This window comes from Telmatherina bonti, assembly GCF_933228915.1.
Source record: "Telmatherina bonti genome assembly, chromosome: 8".
Taxonomy (NCBI): domain Eukaryota; kingdom Metazoa; phylum Chordata; class Actinopteri; order Atheriniformes; family Telmatherinidae; genus Telmatherina; species Telmatherina bonti.
In genome coordinates, this window is record NC_136626.1 from 13,890,435 (window position 1) to 13,914,660 (window position 24,226).

The 24,226-nt window shown below is 38.5% G+C and overlaps 1 protein-coding gene across 1 annotated transcript in view; it reads left to right on the top strand.

The window, feature by feature from the left end:
• The first annotated feature begins 2,434 nt into the window (after positions 1-2,434).
• The window catches only part of anos1b (anosmin 1b), a 54,155-nt gene continuing 32,363 nt past the window's right edge, over positions 2,435-24,226 (top strand). The window contains exons 1-2 of the mRNA XM_079244744.1: positions 2,435-2,715; positions 18,279-18,326. Of these exons, the coding sequence (XP_079100870.1) occupies positions 2,539-2,715; positions 18,279-18,326 (225 nt within the window). The 5' untranslated portion in view covers positions 2,435-2,538. The remainder of the gene's footprint in view (positions 2,716-18,278; positions 18,327-24,226) is intronic.

A 24,226-nucleotide genomic window follows, 5' to 3' on the forward strand; every position in this document is an offset into this window, starting at 1 on the left:
CAATCTTTTCATTGGTCCCATTTGACTTTTTCTCAAGAAATATCTGACAAAACCAACATTCCCAAAGTTAGAATGAAAGAGGAATCACTTAGGCTGACATTAACTTTGAACAGTCCGTGATGAGAGTCACAAGAGTATATTAGTAGCCTGATTTAAAACTTTCACTTTTTTTTAAAGTCATAAATTAGTTAATCAACAGAACATGTGCTGGCTCGTGTTTCTCAAATGATGCATTTCTCCTGTATGATATGAAACTTGAGTGAAAAGTTTCTCTTGGTGTTCAGCTGCTGGTTTGAATAAATCAAGCTAAATAGTGAAGCACATCACTGAAGCCTATGGGAAGAATTATGATTTGATTAACTGAGATCTTGAGTTACAGGCCTGGATTTCTTTGTGTTGGTGGTTAACAAGCCAAAACTGTCAACTAACCTACAGTATACGTGCCTTTTTGTACAATAGAACGAAAAGTCTGGTTTCCACTGCAGGGCCAATAACAGTTCTGCCAGTCCTTACTAAATATTTATATGACTCCATTTCCCCTAAATCAAAACCTAGGTGACTTTTTTACATTTCATTGCCAGCATAGATGACTCCTCTGCTGGGCTACAATTTCATGTAAACAAACAGGGCTTTCAGTCTCGTGTCCTAAACATCTTAACTTGGCCCCGCTCCAACAAAACTCCACTTGGCTCCGTTGTTGCTGTCAAAAAGTGGTGACTAACACTCGGACTGGCTCTGTGACAGACACCAACCTCAACACATTCTTCAAGTCTCTTTCCCATTAATAAATGCTCTTTTATTGCTCTAATAACTACTCTTGGAGAGGATTCTCAGACTATAAAGGAGAGTTTGTTTTTTTTAACAGTAATGGCAAAGTGTTAATAGGCCTAGAGCCTGCCGTGCAAGACATTAGACTGTAGTGGTACTATGCAGTCTATCCTGACATGTGATCATGCAATAGTTTCATTTTTTTTAAACTTCCATATATGTATATTATGAATAAACATGTTGCTTCTGATCCCTGTATTGAAGCTGTGGATGATGATGAAAATATTATAGTTGATCAAGTATAAAGATGAAGCAAGAAAAAGTGTAGGTGATGTGTCATGGTTTCCCATTCTGGCTATTTCTGTTCCAGTTGTCTTCCACCTGTTCTGTCAGTAGCTCATTTCTCCAGCCTTACTTCTTCTCTGCATCCACTTTCGTAATTAGTTCCCTTAGTACTTACACCACTGCTTCACCATTCAGACCCGGTCTTTGTACTCTCTGCAGGGCTTTCTTGTGTCTGGTTACCTGCAGTTTGTGGTTATAACTCAGCTTTCACCTGTGCACTTTGCTCTTTATCTCTCTGTTTTTTTGGAAACTTAAAAGATTCTTTTTTTTTTTTACTTTGGTTGAACTTTTTCCTGCAGTCTGAGCTGCAGCAGAATGATGACATAAAGAACTCAGTTATGATAGCATGCAATATGATGATCCCCGACGTTGTTGACATAATTGTGACATTTAACATGACAGTGACCATGATAGAGGCCTACAGATTAAAATAAAAATGAAAAATATGCTGGAAATAAGCATGAAAGGGACCGTGAACAAGCCGGAGAAAAAGTAAACAACATGTTTATATTGTAATTTTGTTGGTATGTGAAATGAAACTGAAGACAATGTAGGAGGAGTTACAGACATGAAGTGCTTTACATGGTATTAAATTAAAAAAGGGTCATATCAGTCATATCGTTTGTGTTTTGTTAGCTCAGTAATAGACTGGAGTGCTGTCCAGGGAAAAGTTTCCACCACTCTTTAATGACAGGAGGGAAAGGCTCCCCCACGTCAGCCTAAATATAATAAAAATGAGTATAAACAGTAGATGGCCCAATAGTGATCTAAGCCAATCCAATGATAAACAGCAAGAGCATTCAAAATGTAACAGTGACAATTAAGTACAGGTTTTCTATACTAAATAATCATTTTGGAATATTTCTTATATTCACCTTGTCAGGCCTGCTGGGAACAAAAAGGTGACCTACCAACAGCAAACTGGCTTTCAGCCTCTCACCACCTATTTTCTATCTAAAATGGTTCTGATGGAGGGTCATTACTAAGGAATACTTAGTAAGGATGCAAAATGAAAAAAATGTAGAAGTGATGGGAATGAAAGTGAAGAAGGGAAACGATGACAGTCATGAAGAATATGATAATGATTATGATAAACATATAACACAGCAAAGTGCTTATAATGAGTATTGCATAAGGAATGGGATCGTTGCTTTGAATGAAGACAATGATGATCATTTTGGGTAAGAAGGATGAGGAACATTGTGACTCCGCGTGGCCGCATCGTACCGGTGGTGGGAGTGTCCGCGAGGAAGGCAGAGCCGTTCCTCTCCCTGCTTGCGCGCGTGCAGGAGCGACGCTCAAATGGCTTCATTCTGAACTTACAGGCTCGCGAGAGCAGGACACCGACAAGACAGATACGAGAAAAGACAAGTCTTCCGTTTTTATCCGTCTGTGTTGTTGTTCTTGTGTGTACTTCCCGGCGTGATGTCAGTTCGTCGGGCCGCTGTGGTGCTCCTCTGTGCCGTGTTGACCGCGGCTCGCGCTCGCAGGAGTTCACCGGAGCCCGAGGATGTTCAGGAGAAAATCAACAGCGCCAGATGCACATCCAGGTGCCTCAGCCTGCACATGACACAGCTTACCGCTGCCTTCAGACACCTCCAGGTACAGCCACCGTTGTCCCACATCTTGTTTGAACCTGTTTACCGACCTGAGGCCATGACCTCATCACGGCCACCTGTGTACACAAAGTACAGTAGTGTTTAATACAGTCATAAAATACACACAATATGGTGAGACTTATCTCAAAGACAATGTAGCCATATTAATCATTAACTTAAATGACTTTACAAAGGTAAATACCGTGTCTTTTTGCATTTTTTTTACGGTTTACTCTTAAACCCTCCTTTAAAAGTTGTTAAATGTATTTGCAGGCTGATGCAGACTATTTGGCATGGCACAAGCTGTTAGTGTCCCACAGTTCAGACCAGTGAGATTTTGTCTCTCACATCACAGTACTATTTATTTTTATATATTTTTTATTCTATCAAACACTTATGTCACCCTATCCTCATTAAAAGCAGCAGAATATAAAAAGGTGAAACTAGCAGGGCTTAATGTGAGCATCTTGAATCAATCAGGTGCAGTCAGCAGCGAGGGATGTAAATAAACCTGAGGGATTGAATCTAATTGCTAATACACAGTCATAATGATCTTGCTGTGGTTTTGCAGCATTATCCACAAAAGCTGCATCTGTATTCAGTGATGCATGTTACCTCAAAAGTTATAACTTGCAAGCAGAAATGTCGTCTTTTCTGTTCTGAGTGGTCGAAACCGACACTGGCTGCACTCCTAGTGAGAGCTTGTTACTTGATGGAGAAATATAATAGGTGGTAATTATGAAAGTGAAGCCAGCATCAAAGTTTTTAATGAACTGTGCTTTGCTTTCCTTTAATGTACTGTTGGGTCTTTACTTACATACTGCCACTCAGTGCCATTCTATAGTCTTTATGAACAATAGCAAAGATCAAGCCAGCACTTAATGTCTTAATTATTAATCACAGAGACCTTTGTGATCTGCACTCACGCATTGTTTATTGGCATATTTTATACAGCGAAGTTTGGACTATATGTTTGGCTGTTGCTCTGGTTGAAGTTGCCTCTGTTAGTACTCACTGGGGCAATGATTCACCTAAAGATGTTTGGCTGTTTAATGTTTAATGGTTTAAAAAAATTGCTCATCTCACAGAAATCCTTGGCTCATGTACTGTGGCCTTTGTAGTGAGGAATGTTAGATTAACAGGGACATTAGGACGTTACCAAGTTCGAAAAGCCACTTATCGTTAACGGCTTCAACATGTGCATGCTGTGTAGTGGGTGGGAAAGTCATTAACCACAAGAGTTCAGCCCCAATGGCTCTGAGGTGTGTAGAAGAAAGCGTGCATGTGTGTATGGGTTTGCATATGTTCTTGTGTAAAACGAAAGCTTGGTCTGGTCCTTGTCCATCCAGCATGGGCTCCACCACCTGCACAACGGGTAATGAGGGTGGCCCCTGGATGACTTTGCAGCTCAGAGATTTGTGTACGTTTGTGTGCATGTGTGTGGTGGGCTTTCTGGAACTAAGGTGTGAGAAAGGGAACATTTGGTTTAAAGTTTATGATGTGGATTGCAGTAGTCAAATGTGCAACATCAAATAGCAGCAAGGGGAGGAAAACTAGCAAGCTGGGAGGTGGCGAGCAAGACAGACCAAAATACTGTTGAATGAAAAAAGTGAAGAAAAAAATTTGCATTCCTGAATGGTTTGACTGTCTGTAAGCAGGCAAACATGTCATCTGAGAAAACACACCCCAAAAAATCACATTAAAAGTGTAATTTTACCTTCTAAACATTTATTTCTTTATTAAAAGTATTGTTATTGAGAGCTGAAATGATCAGGCTGATCGGTTACATAATGTGTAAACTGTGTGAGACATTTGTAAAACAGAACTTGCTGTTTCCGGTCTTTCTCTGTTTCACATGGAAAAGACAGCAAATTGTGGCTGCACACAACCTGTTATGAACCTATTGTGTATAGCATGTAGTTATTGCTTTGGGAAAATCTAAATCACAACCTCAATATGCAGGAATGTCCATTCAACTTATTCAATGCTGCAGAGAGAAGAACTTGATTGTCTTCTTTCTGTTTTGTTCTGCTAACACAATATTGTACACCAACATACAGGACTTAGTGTGCTGTAATTGTTTCCTCATATGGAGTTGACTTGAGAAAATCACTTCATTCTTATTCATGGTTTTGGAACAAAATAATTTTCAAACTGCAGTTTAGGTCAGCAGCACTGAGGCTATCCACATATCTTTATTATTAATCAAAAAGTTGAGAGAGAGGGGGTGACAATCACCTCACGATCTCTCCTAAAAACAAATGTTGCTCTTTCTTATGCTGATCATCCCATTTGTCTGGTATGTTTTTAGTGTAACCTTTAGACAAAGGCTGATCAGGAATATGAATCGCCAACACTCTTGGTTGGCACAGTTTGCATGGTGCACATGCATAGTCACCAAGGGCCACATGAATCATTGTAGACTAGTGATGAAATTTGTTACATTTATTTTAGATGCTGCTTGCACAGAAGGGAAAAACCATGAATTGACCTTTGTACAAACTTTGTTGGAATGTAGGGCGTGTTTTTGTGCAACTAATTTCACCAAAAATGTTATGGTTGTACTATAATTGTTCAGTGCAAATACATGCATAATTTCACCCTGTAATATATATATATATATATATATATATATATATATATATATATATATATATATATATATATATATATATATATATATATATATATATATATATATATATATATATATATATATATATATATATATATATATATATATATATATATATATATATATATATGATGTATATATATATATATATATATATATATGATGTATATATATATATATATATATGATGTATATATATATATATATATATGATGTATATATATATATATATATATATATATATATATATATATATATATATTATGTAACCGTTGAACTTTCTGCAATGACATGGCCCCTTTTATGACAATAGAAGCACTCACGTGCCTCACGAGGGGGAGATGGAGGACCCTTGGCCTTTTCCACAGGAGAAAGTCTGATTCTGGTCTCACGGAACGTGACACAGACATCTTATCAGAGTGAGAAGGCAAAAACACATTTTTATGGGTCAATATAAACTCATCAGCCATTATAGCCGCCTTTGACAATGAAGTCACCTTTTGCTCATTTAAAAAGACCACCATCTTTTCTGGCAATGCACTCTTAAAATCCTCCAAAAGGATTAACTGACGAAGTGATTCAAAATCACATTTAACATCACTAGCAGAACACCATTTGTCAAAAAGAACGCTTTTCTCTCTTGCAAACTCTACAAATGTTTGGTTTCCAGACTTTCTATGGTTCCTGAACTTTTGCCTATAAGCCTCTGGCACAAGTTCATAGGCACGCAAAATGGACTCCTTGAGAGTTTTATACTGTAAACTCTCTGCAACAGAAAGAGAGGACACAACTTCCTGTGCTTTACCGACTAACTTACATTGAAGCAAGATTGACCACATATCCTTGGGCCAGTCTAGTGCCGTAGCGATCCTTTCAAAGGCACTGAAGTAAGAGTCAGCCTCTGTCTCACGAAAGGTTGGCACCAAGGCAATATTTCTACTGACATCAAATCCTCTTTTCTCAGGTAACACCTGTGAGGAGTTTAGAGATGCAGAGTCTGGACTGCTTTGAACTGATGCTTTTGCTAAGGAAAGTTTCATGGCTTCTACATCAAGCTGTTTTAATTTAATTTCTTTTTCAGCTTCTATTTCCAATCTGCGAATTTGCAGTCTTAGGTCAAATTCAGCTTTACGCTCTTTTGCCTTTTCCTCAGCCTCTAACCGGAGGCGAGCCAGACGAACCTGGAGCCTGGCATCCATGCTAGAACTATGGAGTTCAGGAGACACAGGCTCAAAACGGGGCAAAGTTCCAGGATTGGCTTTGAGCTCCAGCGGGTTTCCTGGAGTAACGGCCTGGGGAGCATCTTTGCTCTCCACCACAGGAGAATCAGGTTCTTTGGGTGAAGAAACACGGTCAGAAAAAACCCCAAAATCAGGAGGTGTGGCATCTACCAAAACCTTTAATTCTAAAAGGTTTAGTAAGAGTGCCTCCTTAATTTCCCTTTTGAGGCCATGTTTGGGCACAGAAATATCAAAATGCGCTGCAATACACAACAAATCATCCTTGCGGCATGCCTCAATCTTCTCCAAACTGGGATGGTCAATAAATTCCTGTAAGACAAAAACCATTGTTGAAAATATTCAGATGACCGATTCATCAGTAATATGACCTGTCCACTCTATGGTTGTCAACAGCTCCACGGAAAAAGGATCCCGGACGAGCCCCCACTTGTTATGGCCCCTGGGAGGGGTGCAACCCGACAACCACAGAGGAAGACAAGACCAATATAGAGGGTTGACACGTTTATTTACAGGTCTTGGATATGGCAGGATTGTGGAACCTGTGGGAGAGGATGGGACATTTAGGCTGTGCCAAAATCAAAGAAAACAATAAAACAAAACGAGGCCTAACTCAGACTGTATCTGTAAACCAAAATGAAAACCAAATAAACTCCTATCTAACTGATCTAAAAACCAGATTGGCCAAAACATTTACAAGGGGTGGCAACAGCCTCTAGCCCTAGTGTGTCTATACATTGTTTTCTACATGTGGAAATGTAAAGGGCGCCCCAACTTACCTGGTCCTCATGCCCCCCCACATACCTGTTCCACCATGCCATTAACAGACACAAGCAAAAGAAGGAAGAGCCTGATGGCCTCCAGGTGCTGCTCTTTTAAAGGGTGATCTTAGATGCTGATTGGTGCATCTGAATTTTGAACCAGCCAATAGATCCCAGGCTAGGCAGATCTCCACTTCAGCTACTTAGAACCACCTGGAGATAACAGGGATGACAAGTTTGATGATGCACGTAACAAACACTTAGAAACCAATGTGTCCCTAAAATTTTGCTTGGCTAAAAGTTAAAAAAGCTTGGATGACCTGTAGTTTCTTACCTTTGAACCGAAGTTCAACTGAGATAATTCTTTTTTGCCCTTAAAACCAAACTATCCAACTGGATATTAAATCTGGATGGCATTACTTGCCTTGGTTTTCAACACTACTGTGAGGAAGCTTTTAGTTACTTGTGATCTGGTCTTTCCTTTTAACTCTTACATTAAACAGATTTATAGATCAGCCCTCTTCCACTTGTGAGTTATTGCCAAAATCAGAAACATAGTATCTGAATGTGATGCTGAGAAACAAGTCCACACCTTCATTACATCCAGACTAGATTACTGCAATTCGATTTTATTTTGGAGTCTAAATGACTCCCTTAAAGTATTCCAGTTGATCCAGAATGTTTATGCCAGAATATTGACTGGAACTGCTAAAAGAGACCACATTTCGCTTTGTGTAAGACACTCTGCATCAGCTCCCAGTAAAATTTAGAATAGAATTTAAGATCCTCCTTATGACTTTCAAAGCCCAAAATAGTATAGCTCTCTGTAAGATCTTATTGTTCCCTGTAATCCCACTAGAAGTCTTTCACAGCCTTGATTGTGGTCCCTCGAATTTCCAACTCCAAAGTGGATGGTGGACCAGCCTGGGTGAAAATCTCTTTTTTTTTTTTGGTTTTTACAACCAGTTATAACTCATGAGAACTGAAGCTGAACACACCAGCTAAGAATTGAAATGAATTTATCAAATTTGTAGCCTTGTGTTTTATGGAGAAGCATTTTGAGATTTCATGCCTCCATCATTTGGCCAATAACTCCAGTTGAAATGTCATCCAAACAATAACACATAAATGACACAAGGTTATTGAGCAGGGCAGCAAACAACCCAAGAAAATCTAAGTGTAAAATGTGACTCAGATTTCCAATCTAGACTCAAGTTAGGCAGAGAAATTTCTGCATAGTTTTGCAACAAGGACAAAAAAGATTCCCTTCAGCCACATCCTGGAGTACATCATCACTCCCTGATCCTTTTATAGGACAGTTCAGAAGGCAAGCAAAGTGATTGATGTGTGGGAGAGACTATGTTAGAGCATTCAGTCATTTAAAGAGTGTGACGTTGATAACAGCTCCAGCAGTGGTGCCATCAGTAAGGGCAAACAGCTGTGCTCATCCTCCTCTGTCACCACAAGCTAAGACACAAACACACATATTGCTTCCTCTGGCTTTATGTGGGTGAGCCCTGTGTTTTTGGCTCTTTCTCTCTTCAAGTGTGTGTGTGTGACTAGTGTGTTACCACTAGAATGTGAATCACCAGTTTTGTATTTACACCTCGTTCTGCTGTGTCCCTGGGTTTTCCACTACTTTCCCTTGTATGGTGTAATAGTGTAATTATAGCTCCTTTGTGTGTGAGAGGGTGCACAATGTGTGCATGTTGGTATGTTGTCATATTCCCAAATTCATCCTTGATGTAAACTGCTAAGAATAAGAAAAAAAAAACAAACTCCAGCCTCGTCTGCAAAGCTGGATCTCTTTGCGTATACGTAGTCAATCAGATTAGACTGCTTGTCTTTGACACTCGCAAAGTCTGCGAGGTTAATGTGCGGATGGTTTGAGGTTCAAACCAGAAAAGAAAGGAAGGCTGAATTAACTGCCTGTGCGTTCATGTTTATGTGCGTTTGCATTCATATGGGTGTATTTGTGTGGCTCTGCTGCTCTGCGGTAGGTAACTCAAATGAGTCCAGAGGTCAGTCATCCTCTGAGAAAGACTTTAGACAACAGTCAGCTCAGGTTGCATGGGGACAGATGAGGAGATATGTAGACATATATATTGAGAAAGAAAGAGAGAGAAAAAAGTAGAGATGAAGGCAGGTAGGCAAACTTGGTCAAGCATGACGACAAGCAAAGGCCCGGAAAGCTGAGTGAGCAGACAGGTAGACACACAGACAGGTGTGATAGACATACATGAGGACAGACAAGCTATTGCAAAGTGATATGCAGGATGGAGGACTGGACTGATATGTAGGCAGACAGGCAAGCAGAGAGACAGGCATAGGGGTTAGTGGCACCATGATACAAAGGCTTGTGTGATTCACCTTGGATATTAAGCCCCTGCAGCTTTGTGACTGCTCTGTCATTTGATCAGTAAAACCAGTGACAGATGGTGATAAAATTGTGGTGATGCAGAACCGTCTTTCACCTGAAACGGGGGAAAGAAATTCCAAGGCAGTAAATCACAGCTGGAATGGAAAGCTACTTTGTTCCTTCAGCTGCAGTATGAAAGATGGATGGTGAGATGCTTTTTTACCACATCAAAACTGTGTTGGCATATTAGATGATACCTGAATCCACTTCTCTACTTACTTTGTTTCCATTGGGATATCTTCCTACTGCATAACAGCTGATCTTAAAGAGAATGGCTTATATTGTGAACCTTAAGGATAAAACTACAACCAGTCAGACTTTTTCCAGATGTGTGATTGTTATCTTTGTGTAATAATTTTGTCATGTATCAGCAATCCATGGTCTATGGCAGGGCTATTCAACTTGCTCCCACAAGGGCTGCAGCCCTGTGGGTTTTAAACATATCCCTCTAACTACATACCTGATTCAATTTAATAAGTCGTTGTACCAAACTTCATTGGCTTTTAGATCAATTTAAGGTGTGATGAAGCAGAGATACATTGAAAACCTGTAGGGGTGCGGCCCTCATGGGACTGAGTTGAATAGCCCTGGCCTATGTGTATCGTAGAGTTGTAAGGACATGAACGATCACAGTAAATGAATGTAAATGAAAGATGTATGCATGCATGCTGGTGTCAGTGTGTGTTCTGGTGCCTAAGTGAACTTGGTCCATCCGCAGCATGTGCTTCCTGTAAGACAGAAGAAAGCTAAGGTTAAAGTTAACTGACCTTCAGCATCGAAGTTTGTTTGCCGTCCTGCATGTGTGACTCTCACTGGACGGTAACTCTGACCCAGTTAGTCCAAGTTATAGTTCTCTGTACTCACAATGCATGCGGATATTGATCTTTCTAACTTTTCGAGATTTCAAAGTAATTAGTTTACTCCCCCTAAATTAAACAAAATTAAAAATAGCATCATAAAACATGAATTTGTCATCTCCATGCCATTATTACAAACAAACTAATGTTTTTGATGTGGTAGACCACACTGGTTGACACATGAGCATCTAAATACACACATAAACTAATTATGGAGCTTTTGACGGGAATACAGAGTCCTCAACATGGGCTTTTTGGGAAACAAACTTTATATTCTGTTGAGTGGAGGTTAGTCACGATACATTCGACACACAACACACACCGTAGTTGTTTGCTTCTGGTCATCTGGGTGTGATTAGCAGAGTTAATGCCTCGTGTTAAATAGACTTTCTACTGCACCTCACCACAAACACTGACCTCAGCACACACACATGTACACACACTTTCTTCTGCTCTGACTCTCCTACCCGCTGCATCTGGACGAAGTGTGATTTATATTTCACTCTCTTTCAAACACTGACGGGTGTGTGCAGCTGTGCGCATGCATGTGGACTGTGCATGTTCCTCCTTCTGTGTTTGTGTCAGTGGCTAATATCAGGTTGTTTTTCTTCAGCAGTGATTACTATGGACTCAGCAGCCATCAGTCCCATGTGGAAGTCCTTTAGTGCAAGTGTTTCTTACTCAATCGGCCAGCTCTGTTTCTGATGGCTCTCTTGTGACAGATTTCTCTTGTGGATCCCAGACCTAAAAAGAAGTTTAAGACCGTTTGCGTTTTTCATATGAAATCCAACCATGTGGAAATCCATCATTAAAATGAAATGGCCTTTTTGCAAGTTTTTGTTCTGTCATACATCATATCCTGGGCTGAGGTGAAATTCTCTTGATATTTTTCATATCGGGTGCCTTTTGAGCAAAAATGTAAGATTTTCATCGGTGCGTGAACCATGACATGCACAAAACTCCATTGGAAATCTTTTATGTATGTTTTACCCATGCATTTCAAAATTGTTCCATTTCGAATGAAAAAGCACTTGTTAATGTTGGCCTCCCATTGATAAAATAACCCTGAAGACTAATAGCCAGCCAGACGAGAGCCAGAATTTATTGCGTCCTCTTTCACAAATACCACTTCCCATCCTTTTCAGTCTCCTCCCTTCTCCTATTAACTAATGTTTATACCCATATTTCATTTTTTTAAATATGTCTTTCTGCTCTCTTCACTGTCCACCCTCCCCTCTGATTCCTTTCAGACTCTCACATCCAGCTTATTTTCTCGTTTTCTAGTCACCCTATGCCAATCCTCTCTTTCTTCCTCTCAGGCCGTTTCAACATGTGCAGCTGTTTTGCCACAGACAGACTCTCACACACATACTCCAAGACCCCACGAAACCCCACTTTGACCACTGTTTAATAGCCATAAGGCACACAGACCCATCTAAACTGCCTTAATTGTTTCTGACAGCTGCTATGTCCCATGAAATTGACTCAGGATGAGTGTGTATATGTGTACATCAATACGTGTAAGCATGAATGTGCATCGGGGGCTAAAGCATGGTGACTTAGACTAGAGGGATGTTGTGGTAGAAAAAAAGAGCGTGAAAAACAGTCAGAAAGAGTATGAAGATGTGAGGCCAGCAGAGCTGGAGTGTGTGGTGGAGGGGGAAAGGGGGCTTGGGGGTACAGCTCTATATCTCTGTGAAAATCTGGAGATGTTTAACGGTCCTCACTGTCCTCATGTTCTTTGACTGCAGCATCTAGAGTTTATCATCACCATCATTTTCAAGTCCACTCCTGTCATTTTTATAGAAGTTGGCAAAAATATGGAGTTAGTTGGTCCAAATGAAAGACAGAAGGAGTGACAGAGTGACCAGTGGAGGATAATCTGGATGAGTAGCAGTAGAGAAAGGAGGGGGAATGTGACCTGTATGACCTTGTGTGTGTTGTTCTCAGATCCTCTTCTTGATTTTGCTCCATCTCACTCCTAGTTGATGAATGTTCAGCTCACCATGATCAGGGATCCAAGAGCAGTTCAGGGAAAAGTGATATTGCCAAAGTCACAATGGATTTAAATTATTTGACTTAGGACTACAATGTGGATTTAGTTATATTTGATGTGGATATGATTAAGAATCAAAACTATTTGGTGTCATTTAACTAAGCTGAATAAAATTCAGTGTTTAAAAATGATCTCACTTGGTTTATGCTTGCAGCATTTTTTACAGACCAGATTGCAGTGCAGCTGTGAAACCTTTCCATCCTTTTGTCAAGATTTGTGTAGTTCCATCCATCCATTTTCTGCCGCTTATCCAGGGTTGGGTCACGGGGCAGCAGCCTAAGCAGATGAAGCCCAGACTTCCCTCTGCCCAGCACATCTGCCAATTCTGCAGGGGGGAGCCCAAGGCGATCCCAGGCCAGCCAAGAGATATAGTCCCTCAAGCATGTCCTGGGTCTTCACCAGAGTCTCCTCCTGGAGGAACATGCTTGGAGCACCTCACCAGGGAGATGTCCAGGAGGCATCCTAACCAGATGCCCGAGCCACCTCAACTAGCTCCTCTCAATGCGGAGGAGCAGCGGCTCTAGTACTGAGCCCCTCTTGGATGACCGAGCTCCTCACCCTATCTCTAAGGGAGAGGAAATTCATTTCTGCCGCCTGTATACACAATCTTGTTCTTTTGGTCACGACCCACAGCTCATGACCATAGCTGAAGGTAGAAACATAGATCGATTGGTAAATCAAGTGGAAACAAATCTGATTTCTGCTAGCAATGTGGACTAAGCTCTGGCACCTGTCAACAGGGACCGGACAGCTCCTACAAGGGGTCTGGTACCCCATACTCCAGAGTACCCACCACTGGAGTCCACAGTGGACACTATCACATGCCTTCTCCAAGTTGACAGAGCACATGTTGACTGGTTGGGGAAACTCCCTCCCAAAGAGGGTATAGAGCTGGACTGCTGTTCTGCGACCAGGACGGAAACCACACTGTTCCTCCTCAATCCAAAATCTGACTCTCCGAATGATCCTCCTCTTCAAGACCACTGAACAAGCTCAGGCTCCTTCCCTACAAGTAAGGTGATGTTCCATGTCCCTAGAGCCAGTTTCTGCAGCCAAGGATCAGACTGCCAGAGTCCCTGCCTTTTGCCGCCCAGCTTATATTGCATCCGTCCCCTATGGCCCCTCCCCATACGAGGGATTAGTGTAGTTTTATACTAATATACAGCCTAATAAGTACAGATTCAAATACATTCAACAATCACATATAAATGCATACATTCATTGAGAACTAACAACATTATTGCGTAAAAGCACATTATTAAAACGATCTAGCACAATTAAAGTTAATAGATTTTATTAACTACTTGTGATACACTTGGGGACAGAAAACAGAAGTAACTGTTTAGTGACTGGTTCTTGCCACTGAGAATTAGGAACCAGATGAGAGAATCCCAAAAAGACCTTAGTTTCTAGACAATGTTCCTATGGGAGAAATACATCCTTTGAGCAATGACTACCACCTGTTCAGAACCACTTTATCTTAAAATTAGTTATTTTTAGATTGGGGAAAAATGCTTCTTTAAAATGATGCAGAGTCCTGTGGCTTTTCGTTTTTACCTCTTTTTTCCCCCAAGCCTTCCCAACAGACTTGCTGCTGATTGATACACCAGGGACAAAGTCATTGCTTGCCTGCTTTCTTCCTCTGCTCTCTTGTATATGTCAAGGAAGCTGGTTAAGAAGCTGCCTGAGCTTTATCCTTTGTAATGACTGTTACAGATTACTGTTTGGCCTAAAGTGTTGGGTCCATTAATACTAAATTAATCCTAAAATGATTATGGGCAAGTATCACCATTGTATTTTCAATGAGACTATATCTCATTATCTTTTTTTTTTACATATTATAATGACAACAGTTCAAATTGTTTATCTGGTCTCAGTTTTTAAACCGACCAGTTCTACATTGCAGCCAAAGCTGAGGTTAACAGATGTATCAGTGCACATGAACTGGTGTGAGAATATGACAAGAAAAAGAAAAACAAAATTTGCCAAGGACTTTGAGTTCTGGCCATTTTCTCACATATTGTTTATAATCTTTGCGGAAATTGAGTATCATTTTAGATTTGTCGGTTTTGGATATCTGAATTGCCAGTGTTTTTCTTTTTTTCCCCCGTTTTCTAGTCAGAAAACAGATTTTAACCTTACTGGCTGACCTGTCTGAAGACTTCTTAAAAGATGCATCACAGACAAAATTCCTTCTTAAGCATCATTAAATATCAGTAGCTGGTCCAGGCACAGGAAATTCTTCAGTCTAAGGCTTTTTGGATGCACATATTCCTCCCTTATTCATCAAAGCCTGATTTAGCAACAGTTTTTGAATTAAGACATTATATTTATGTTGAATATTAGGAATAAAAGAGTTGATTTAAAATTTCTTGTACCATGAAATCTCTTAACCCTGTTCTTTAAACTTTCTTTGGAGCAATGTTACTCTGACTCTAACCCTGTAACCATCATGACAGCACAAATACAGCAAAGCAAAGCCCTGGAGAGGAGAAGATGCACTTGGTTCAGGCTAAATACAGCTCACTCAGAGGAGGGTTTAAGAGCTGTTAAGGCGGCTTATCCAACTCTCACATAATCACACACACACTAAAGACTCAGAAATCTTAAGGTGTAGACACATGAAAACAAACAGAATCATATCTGCACACAAAAGTATTCTAATAGTTATTTTGATGTTAGATGATGGCATCATTGTTGTGTTGATGAAGACAAAACTGAGCAGCAGCTCTGTTGCAGCACAACTGATGTTGAACAACTCACAACTTTTTCAGTCATTATTTTAAGGTATGATGTTGAAAAAGTCTATATAATACTTTTGCTCTCGTCACCATTTTATTTATTTTGCATGGTACCAATTTGGAAGTACTTGTATTTTGAGTTACAGCTTACAATATAAGTGTAGGATAACAGCAGATTCTGCATAATTTTAATATACAAATGCATTTTTATGTATTTACAAAAAGGCAGCAGGTGAGATGGATTGCAGCAGAAAAGCAAACCAGTTTTATTCATGCACCAATGACTGCACAATGAGTAAATACACTGCATTGTTTACATGTGTGCTTGATTCCTCTATTGTGCTTTTAAGGCTTTTTTGTCTCAAACAGTGACCTGTTAAACAAAGCCGGTACTGCAGTTTTTATAGCTCTGAGGGTTCACACATCATACATAGAGTTATTTGTCCTTTCAGAGACACCGTATAAAAAATGGTGGTTCAAATATGGCACCCATAGACATCATATATACGTAGACGCCGCATTGTATCACGCCGCCTATACGAGCTGACGTCTCATCGCGCCGCCATCTTGGATGGGTCTCCCATGCGCCTCCAATGCATTTATTTGTAAGGTGTAGGTCCAACCACAACAATAACTTCACGGATTTTTACCTGTTTTTCCTCACAGTTTGGTTTGTTACAAAGGGCAGAGATATTGTTATGATACAGATCACTGTAAAACATTAAAAAACAACGTGCTTTTAAGTTAAAATATTTTGATAAGTCCAATAGTTTGGGATCATTAGCTATCTAACTATCCCTTAGTTATGCTGCGATAGGTTTAGACTGCTGAGGGACATTTCCTGGTACACAAGGGCTGATAACTTTCCAAAAACCTTGGAGTAAGATTTAATGAAGACAATCCAAATTTTGCTGTGTACAGAACAGCAACACATTAGACCCAGGATGTTTCATTTTATGTAGGTTTAATAATAAAATATAGCACTCAGAAGTAACATTACATTATACATATATATATATATATATATATATATATATATATATATATATATATATATATACACACACACACACACACACACACACACACACACACACACATATATATATATATATATATATATATATATATATAATATATATATACATGTATATATATATATGTGTGTGTGTGTGTGTGTGTGTGTATTAGTGTTAATTTAGGTTTTATTTATTTCTTCATTCATTCTTTGTTAAATGTAATGTCTTCTCCCCACTTGTTGTCTCATGATTGTCCTTTGTGCAGTACATTAAATCCTCCAGCGCTCTGCTTCGTTACTCACATATGAAGCTACGCTTTTTTTCTACTTCTACTTTTTAATCCTATGTTGCCTCTACTGGGTTCTTGGTGTGCAGGAATAATTCTAATAATAATATCATAATAATTCTAACAATTCACTTGCATTCAGGAGATTCTTCATTGTGTTAATATTATTTATCAACCAATTATGTAGAAAAGTGTTTTTTTTAGTGTGTAATATATATGGGTTGTTCCACAAAAGAGTTTTGTGGGGAAACTATGTTGACGCTGCAGCAAAACTCGACAGCGGAGACCCATCCAATATGGCGCAGACGCTGGTTCACTCTCCAGCGCTCAATGAGGCGTCTACGTATATATGATGTCTATGATGGCACCTGCCACTTAAATGGAACAGTGGCAGGTAAATACAAATAGCTCACTCTAAGAGAATAAAAATGTAACATGTTATAAAGTGATGTAAAGTGATTTGATACCAATGAAAACACATTTCTTAAATGGTAGATTAGATTTTTTGTCACCGACCATTAATTTTGTCATACGCTTTTCTTTTAAAGTGGCACTGCAGAACTTTTACAGATTTTCTGCTCCCCTTAATAAAAGCTAATTCAGCATCTGTTTTGCATCCTGTTTCTGATCTAAACACTATACAGCCAACAAAAAGTCAGTCTTGTTAATTAAGTTTGCTCAGCGGGTTATTTTCTGCTTTCCAAACCAGCATATCTTTTAGAAAAAAATACTTTTTTGCACATGAGGATCCGTATGACAACTGGGATTGTCAACTGTGAATTTGCAAATGCACAATATAATGGTGCATAACACCCTGCAATGACAAAATGACTTGCAATTATACTGAAATAGAAAAATGCGGATTGCAGTCTTAAGCAAATATAACTTTTCAGTCAATAACACAAACAGTTTTTAATTAAGCTTTTATGTTTAAATCAATGTTTGTCCATAACATTTACCAAATGTCTGTCTGTGGATTTAATTATTTCAATATTTTTCCTTTGTGTACCTTAAATATCCAATCAAACAAAATTAGCATGTATCAATTTGCTTTTCATACTAAAGAATTCTAAGGGAGACATGGTTTTCGGTAAAATCTACATGTGGTCTTGGGATGACCTCACAGTGGTTAATACAGTCATGTTCACTGGTGACTTTGACTCACTTACCTTTTAACCTTTAACACACACACACACACATGCACACATAAATATACATCTCACCAAGTGACGTGGTCTCTGTCTGGCTCAGCAGCCACAAGCACAGTATGTTAAACTATTTTTCACCCAGAGGATAATTACGTAAATCAGAGAAAGGTTGAGTGTGTGTCTGACTGCACGACAGGTTTTTGCTCTGGTTGTGTAATTTTGTCAGTGACCATTTATGAACAATATTTTTCTTTCTGTCTGCTTACATGTTAGACAGAAATCTCACATGAATTGGTCAGTTGTGGGAGAAATGTAATTTTCTCACAGACAAATCCTGCCTGTGAGAAAATGATCTGTCTCTGTGTGTGCTTATTTTAATTCCTCCTCATCCTCTCTGTCTCTTCCAGAGTGACCAAGTTCTGCTTTGGTGTGACAACCACCGACGCTGCGCTCAGGTAAATAAACTCACTTTTTAGACTAAGACTATGAGACAACGTAGCTTCAAGTTAATTCCAGAGTTACGACTACTGCATGGCTTTGTATGGATCCAATATAACATTTGCTATTTACCAAGTCTCTGCTGTAGTTAAGACTGGCATGAAGCTTCTGTCTCTACTCCCTTTTACAAGTTAGTTAAGACACTTGCACTTAGAAATGGTTTATATAGAGCAGAAGTGACAAGCACTCCACTCCAGCTGGATGTTTTCAAATACCACTCATGTAAAACAGTAAACCAAAGAAAGAATGAGCACAAATTTCAACTATGAAATGCTGGCCAAACTGTTCATAAAGCTGTCACAACCACCCAAATAAACAACAACGGTCCAAACCAGGTCCAAGAGGCCTTGGGCTTGTTGTAATCAAACTAGACATCTTAAATGCACAATCTACAACAAACACAGTAGAGTAAACATATTTTTGTTGTTTTATAATCACGGTCTCACTCACCTGTGAAATTCAACTGAGCAGCTGGAGTAACGTATACGTACCCACAATGCTATAACTGTGTTACTGTGTTGTCAGGATGAATATCAGAAAGGGAGAAAGTCAGCTTGGCTCGGTTCTTCAGTAACAGTGGTTACTGTGTGAGTTTTCTCAGGCAAAAGCTTGCGAAACTATTAAAATGGCCACTGCACAGTCAGATGTTCACCAATGTGACTTTTCACAAAATTTATTCATATTGTTAAATTAATAGTTTTACTGTCATATTTAAACCCTGTAAAAGACATTTTAAGTTGCCCTGAGGAATTTAAAAAGAATCCTACGCTTTATATTATATGGTATCATCCAAGGGAAGGCGGTCCTGTAGGATGGATGGTGAAAAATTCAACACTTTATTATGTTGGACCACTGATGCTCACCTGTTCCAATTTTATTGTAGTAGTCCACAGCTTGTCAATAATTCTGAATATGTAGACCTACTTTAATAAAGTATTGGTATTTCTTCCTGAATCAGGAATTTCTTGAACTATGAATATATAAAACAGCTGGTCTGGGTCAGATAGGACACGTGTAGATTTTTTATTTTATATACATTTTTCACATTTTTTTATTTTTTACTACACACACATATTCAGTACCAGTCTACATATATATGTATATATATATATATATATATATATATATATATATATATATATATATATATATATATATATATGTATATGTATGTATATATATATATATATATATATATATATATATATATATATGTATGTATATATATATATATATATATATATATATGTATATATATATATATATATGTATATATATGTATATATATGTATATATATATATATGTATATATATATATATATATATATATGTATATATATGTATATATATGTATATATGTATATATAAATATATATATGTCTATATGTATATATATGTCTATATGTATATATATATATGTATATATATATATGTGTATATATATATATATATGTATATATATGTATATATATGTATATATGTATATATAAATATATATATATGTCTATATGTATATATATGTCTATATGTATATATATATATGTATATATATATATATGTGTATATATATATATGTGTATATATATGTATATATATATGTATATATGTATATATGTATATATATATATATATATATGTATACATATATGTATATATATGTATACATATATGTATATATATATATATATATATATATATATATATATATATATATATATATATATATATATATATATATATATATACATATATATATATATACATATATATATATATATATATATATATAGAGAGAGAGAGAGAGAGAGAGAGAGAGAGAGAGAGAGAGAGATAAATAGATAGATATCACTCTCTCTTTCTCTCATTATATACTACATTATCCATAGTATTCAAAGATGTCTGTTTGATGTGTGGCCTCAATGACCTTTCACTTACTAACCTGATCTCACCAAGTATCAATTTCTCCTTGAAAGTCTCCGTCTAGGTTCTTATTGATGTGTTTCCTGAGTACCCTGTTCAGGTTCAGGCCTATCTAAGAGTTTCAACCCAGCTGGAATCACCTGAGTCATATTTTATGTCTTACAACATTTCCAAGCTTGGCTGCAAATTCACATGACAGTTGCCTCAAGGAAGATGTGGAGACAGGCTGCTGTGCAGCACGTATTTCAGTAGTGTGTGCATGGATTTATAATGGGGTCAGCAGGGGTTAATGTCAACAGCAGCCAAAAGCACACTCCCCTCAGAAACCTCCACTACAGATCGTTGCAGGGGATACCACATTGAGTGAAACATCACACATCTTCTTTCAGCTATGTATAACCCCCCACCACCTCAAACAAAAACCACAAACACACACAGCTCCTTTGACCCAATACTTGTTTTTTCCTTACTTCTCCTCTCCTCTGCTTCTAATCCTGCTATTTGTACAGAAAATATTTGCATGTTCAATACACTCTGTTACCATGGCTTTATTTCTTGCCATGCTACAGCGAAGTGCACCACTATACTCTGGTATCCAGTAACAGACCAGCAGAGACTGAAGCTGTATACGTAACACGTTACCTCTCAAACAGCCCGATACTGCCCCAGATATGTGCAGTGTCTCTTGTTTGAAAAACGAAATTGTTAATTCTTACTGTTTTACAGTCTGTTGAAAGTGGATACAGCCCAATTTGTAAAAGTCCTCATGGTCGGCCAATCAAAATAACTTATAACAGAAACGTACATGTCCAAGTCCTCAGCTATAATTGCCTGGATTAATCAAAATAATGAATTGTACAGCAGAGGATGTCCAGCAGTGTTTAATGCTCTCAGTGTGTGTGTATTTGTTAACAGAGTATGTTGGAGATGTCAGAGTAGTGTTTTTTTTAATTGATTATGCACTTTGGGAGCATTATATTCTCTGCACAGACCACTTTATTTTTGTTTCATAGACTAATTTAGGTTCTATGTTCTTCACTTATTCAGCTGCACATCCCACAGGCAGTCTGTGATAAAACTGAATGGGACAGAGTATTTGACATGGTTGATCAGTCTGTGTCCACTATGATCCTGTATGCTGATTTCATTTTTGGTGTAAAAAATCCTGCATACATTTATCTGTCATATACTCATAATAATTGCATCTTTTCAAAGCTTACGTCAAATTATTGCTTGACACTGTTACTTTCCGTGTTCAGGCCTAGTCTGTGACTTTTCCACAGCAGACAGAAAAGTATGATAAGAAAGTCAAGAGATAGAAAGCTGCAATGAATCTTGCTGTCTAAAAAACATTAATTTTTCTGCAAGCTGTGCATGTGTTTCATTTAAAGACCCAGTTTTAGGGCTGTCAGAGGAGCAGATTTCACCAGATATGACTTTGTTCAAACCTGTTTTCCAGAATAGGACCTTATAAAACTTTCAGCTTTGGAGCATGCTGATGTAATGAGTTACCCTGAGGATCCTTAATACAGCCACACACAGGGAGTTCTGGACAAATGACCAGTTTATTGGTGGAGTAGTATGAACAGAAGATCAGTCCGGGGGAATGGTCTGCAGAAGAAACCAGGCAACAGCTGGAAGGTAAACAGGATGGCAAAATACTCGTCCAGGCAACGACAAGGCTCAGAGATCCAAAGACAGGCAGGGTCGGTAACCAGAAGATCCGAAAAGTTGCGGTGTCCGTCGAGGGCAAGGCAAGGAGGGTAATCCAGGGGCATAAAGCAGAAGGTCGGCAACTGAGGATCAATCCGTAGAACGCTGTAACAAAACTAGACATAGGTCTGATTATTATCTGGCAGAGAAGGAGGGATTGGAGGGAGCTTAAGTAGGCAGTGAGAGAAAAGGAAACCAGGTGAACTGAATGAGGTAGCAGAGGCAATTAGGAAGCCAGCAGGTGGATCGAGCAATCAATGATGAGCGCCAGGGGATCAGGGTGGCAAAAACATGACAGCTGACACATATATGTTTTCCCTTAGCTCTTCTTGGGTCCTAATGCAGACTCAGAGCAAAACTGAACCAAGTTATTCTCAATGGATTTTTGCATGTGTAACAAACAATAAGTGTATCTGCACACAAGCACACACCCATCCAGCCATACAAAATGAAACATGGCGAAGTTAAAGACTGAATGTCATTTCTCAATGTGTCTATCTTTCTTGAGGAACTTAAAATGTATAATAATAAAAGCTATTGGTTTGTGTTCAAACTGATATGTGGTTAGTAATATATTTTTCCTGATTGTTTCTCTGGAATAAGATAAAAATATAAAAGTAGTAATTTTCTCATTCTTTTTCATAACACTTCAAGGGTCCGCTCTCACTCATATGAGGAACATAAGCATTTGAAGCACTAAGCACTGTGATTGGTCGATCTGCAGTAGCATTGCTAATGTGTGCAGAACGTGTTGTTGTTGATGATAAAAGCATAAAAGTCCCTGAAAAAAGATGTCATCATTAAGGCAGTATATGTCATTCTAAAAAAATCAGTTTTTTATATCATTTTAAATGCTGCCATCATACATTTGTCGAGCTGTGCTGAAGCCATTGGTCGAACCCCATATTATCCCAATATGCTGCTACACAGCATTAGGTTAGCAGATCTGACAGAATGATTAATCAAATGCGTTACACATTTCCATTGTGTGGTGGTGCATTCCAGATTCTTCCTCGTCCAAAAAAGTCTGTTCTGCCTCTGGACTATGTTAACATATGGATTTAAATACAAAAACTGACATTTGCCATTGTTTTTTCTAAATGTGACAAAGTTCATGAGAGAATACCTCTTTTATTCACATTTTTCATATTGTCTTAACTTGTTCTGATACGAGGCTGTGAGTATCTACCGTAAATGTTCCTTTGTTCAATCAGTGGATGATGTCTCTGTAATGAAAACACAAAAACCATGCAGATGCTGCCCTCACACATGTGTTTTGGGTCACATCATCAGGGTACTCTTTCTCGAGGAAATGCTCCTGGGAGCTCACAAAACCTGAACTACAACCCTCTCTCAGTTCTTCCATCCCTTCACCTCCTCCTTCTTTTATCTCTTTCTCCTTCTTGTACACTTCTAGATCACACACACACACACACACACACACAACCACATACCCCCAGAGTAGATGTAGTAATATGTACCAGGTGTTTAAGACAGCAGGATGTCCAACAACAAACAGAACAAAGGAACAGAGGTATCAAGTCACCGTTGCTCTTCCTGTGATCATCCTCTCTTCATCATTCATTTCCAAAAAGTTGTTCTGAGCACTTTTGCATTACCTGCAACAATGGTTGCAATTCTGCTGTATACATAACATGTACATCATTCCGCTTGTTAGACGTCTGAGGCTGTTGCCATTGTTTTAACTAAATCTGATCTAACGTGACATAAAATAAAAAATCACAATTCATGCTGTTTTAAGAATGTTCTTCATCTGTCGGTTTTTCAGTTTCTCCAAAGCCAGACATAAAACAAAGCTACATACGCTGGTCTCTGTGTTACCTCATTAGAGCATCAGCATTGCAAAGCATCAGCAACTAATCTTCAATGTTTTTTTGACAGACTTTCTTGTCTATTTTTTTCATTATTCACTACTCTTTCATCACAGAGTTGGCATTGATTAGTTTTGCCTTTTTATAGCGATGCTTTGTCATATTTTGCATTTTGTGATGCATCAAACGTTTTTAGTTGGTGAACGACTGCAGGCAGCCCAGTGCAGGACCAAGTCTGTGAATAAGAAGTCAGGCTAAATGCTGAACGTGTTTCCCATTGTCTTGCTGAAATAAGCAAAGCCTCTGACAAAGATTGGGATGAATGAGAGGACATGTTACATAGCAAATTTCATAAACTAATGAATTTCCTTCTATTATTCGTTACTCAAAAC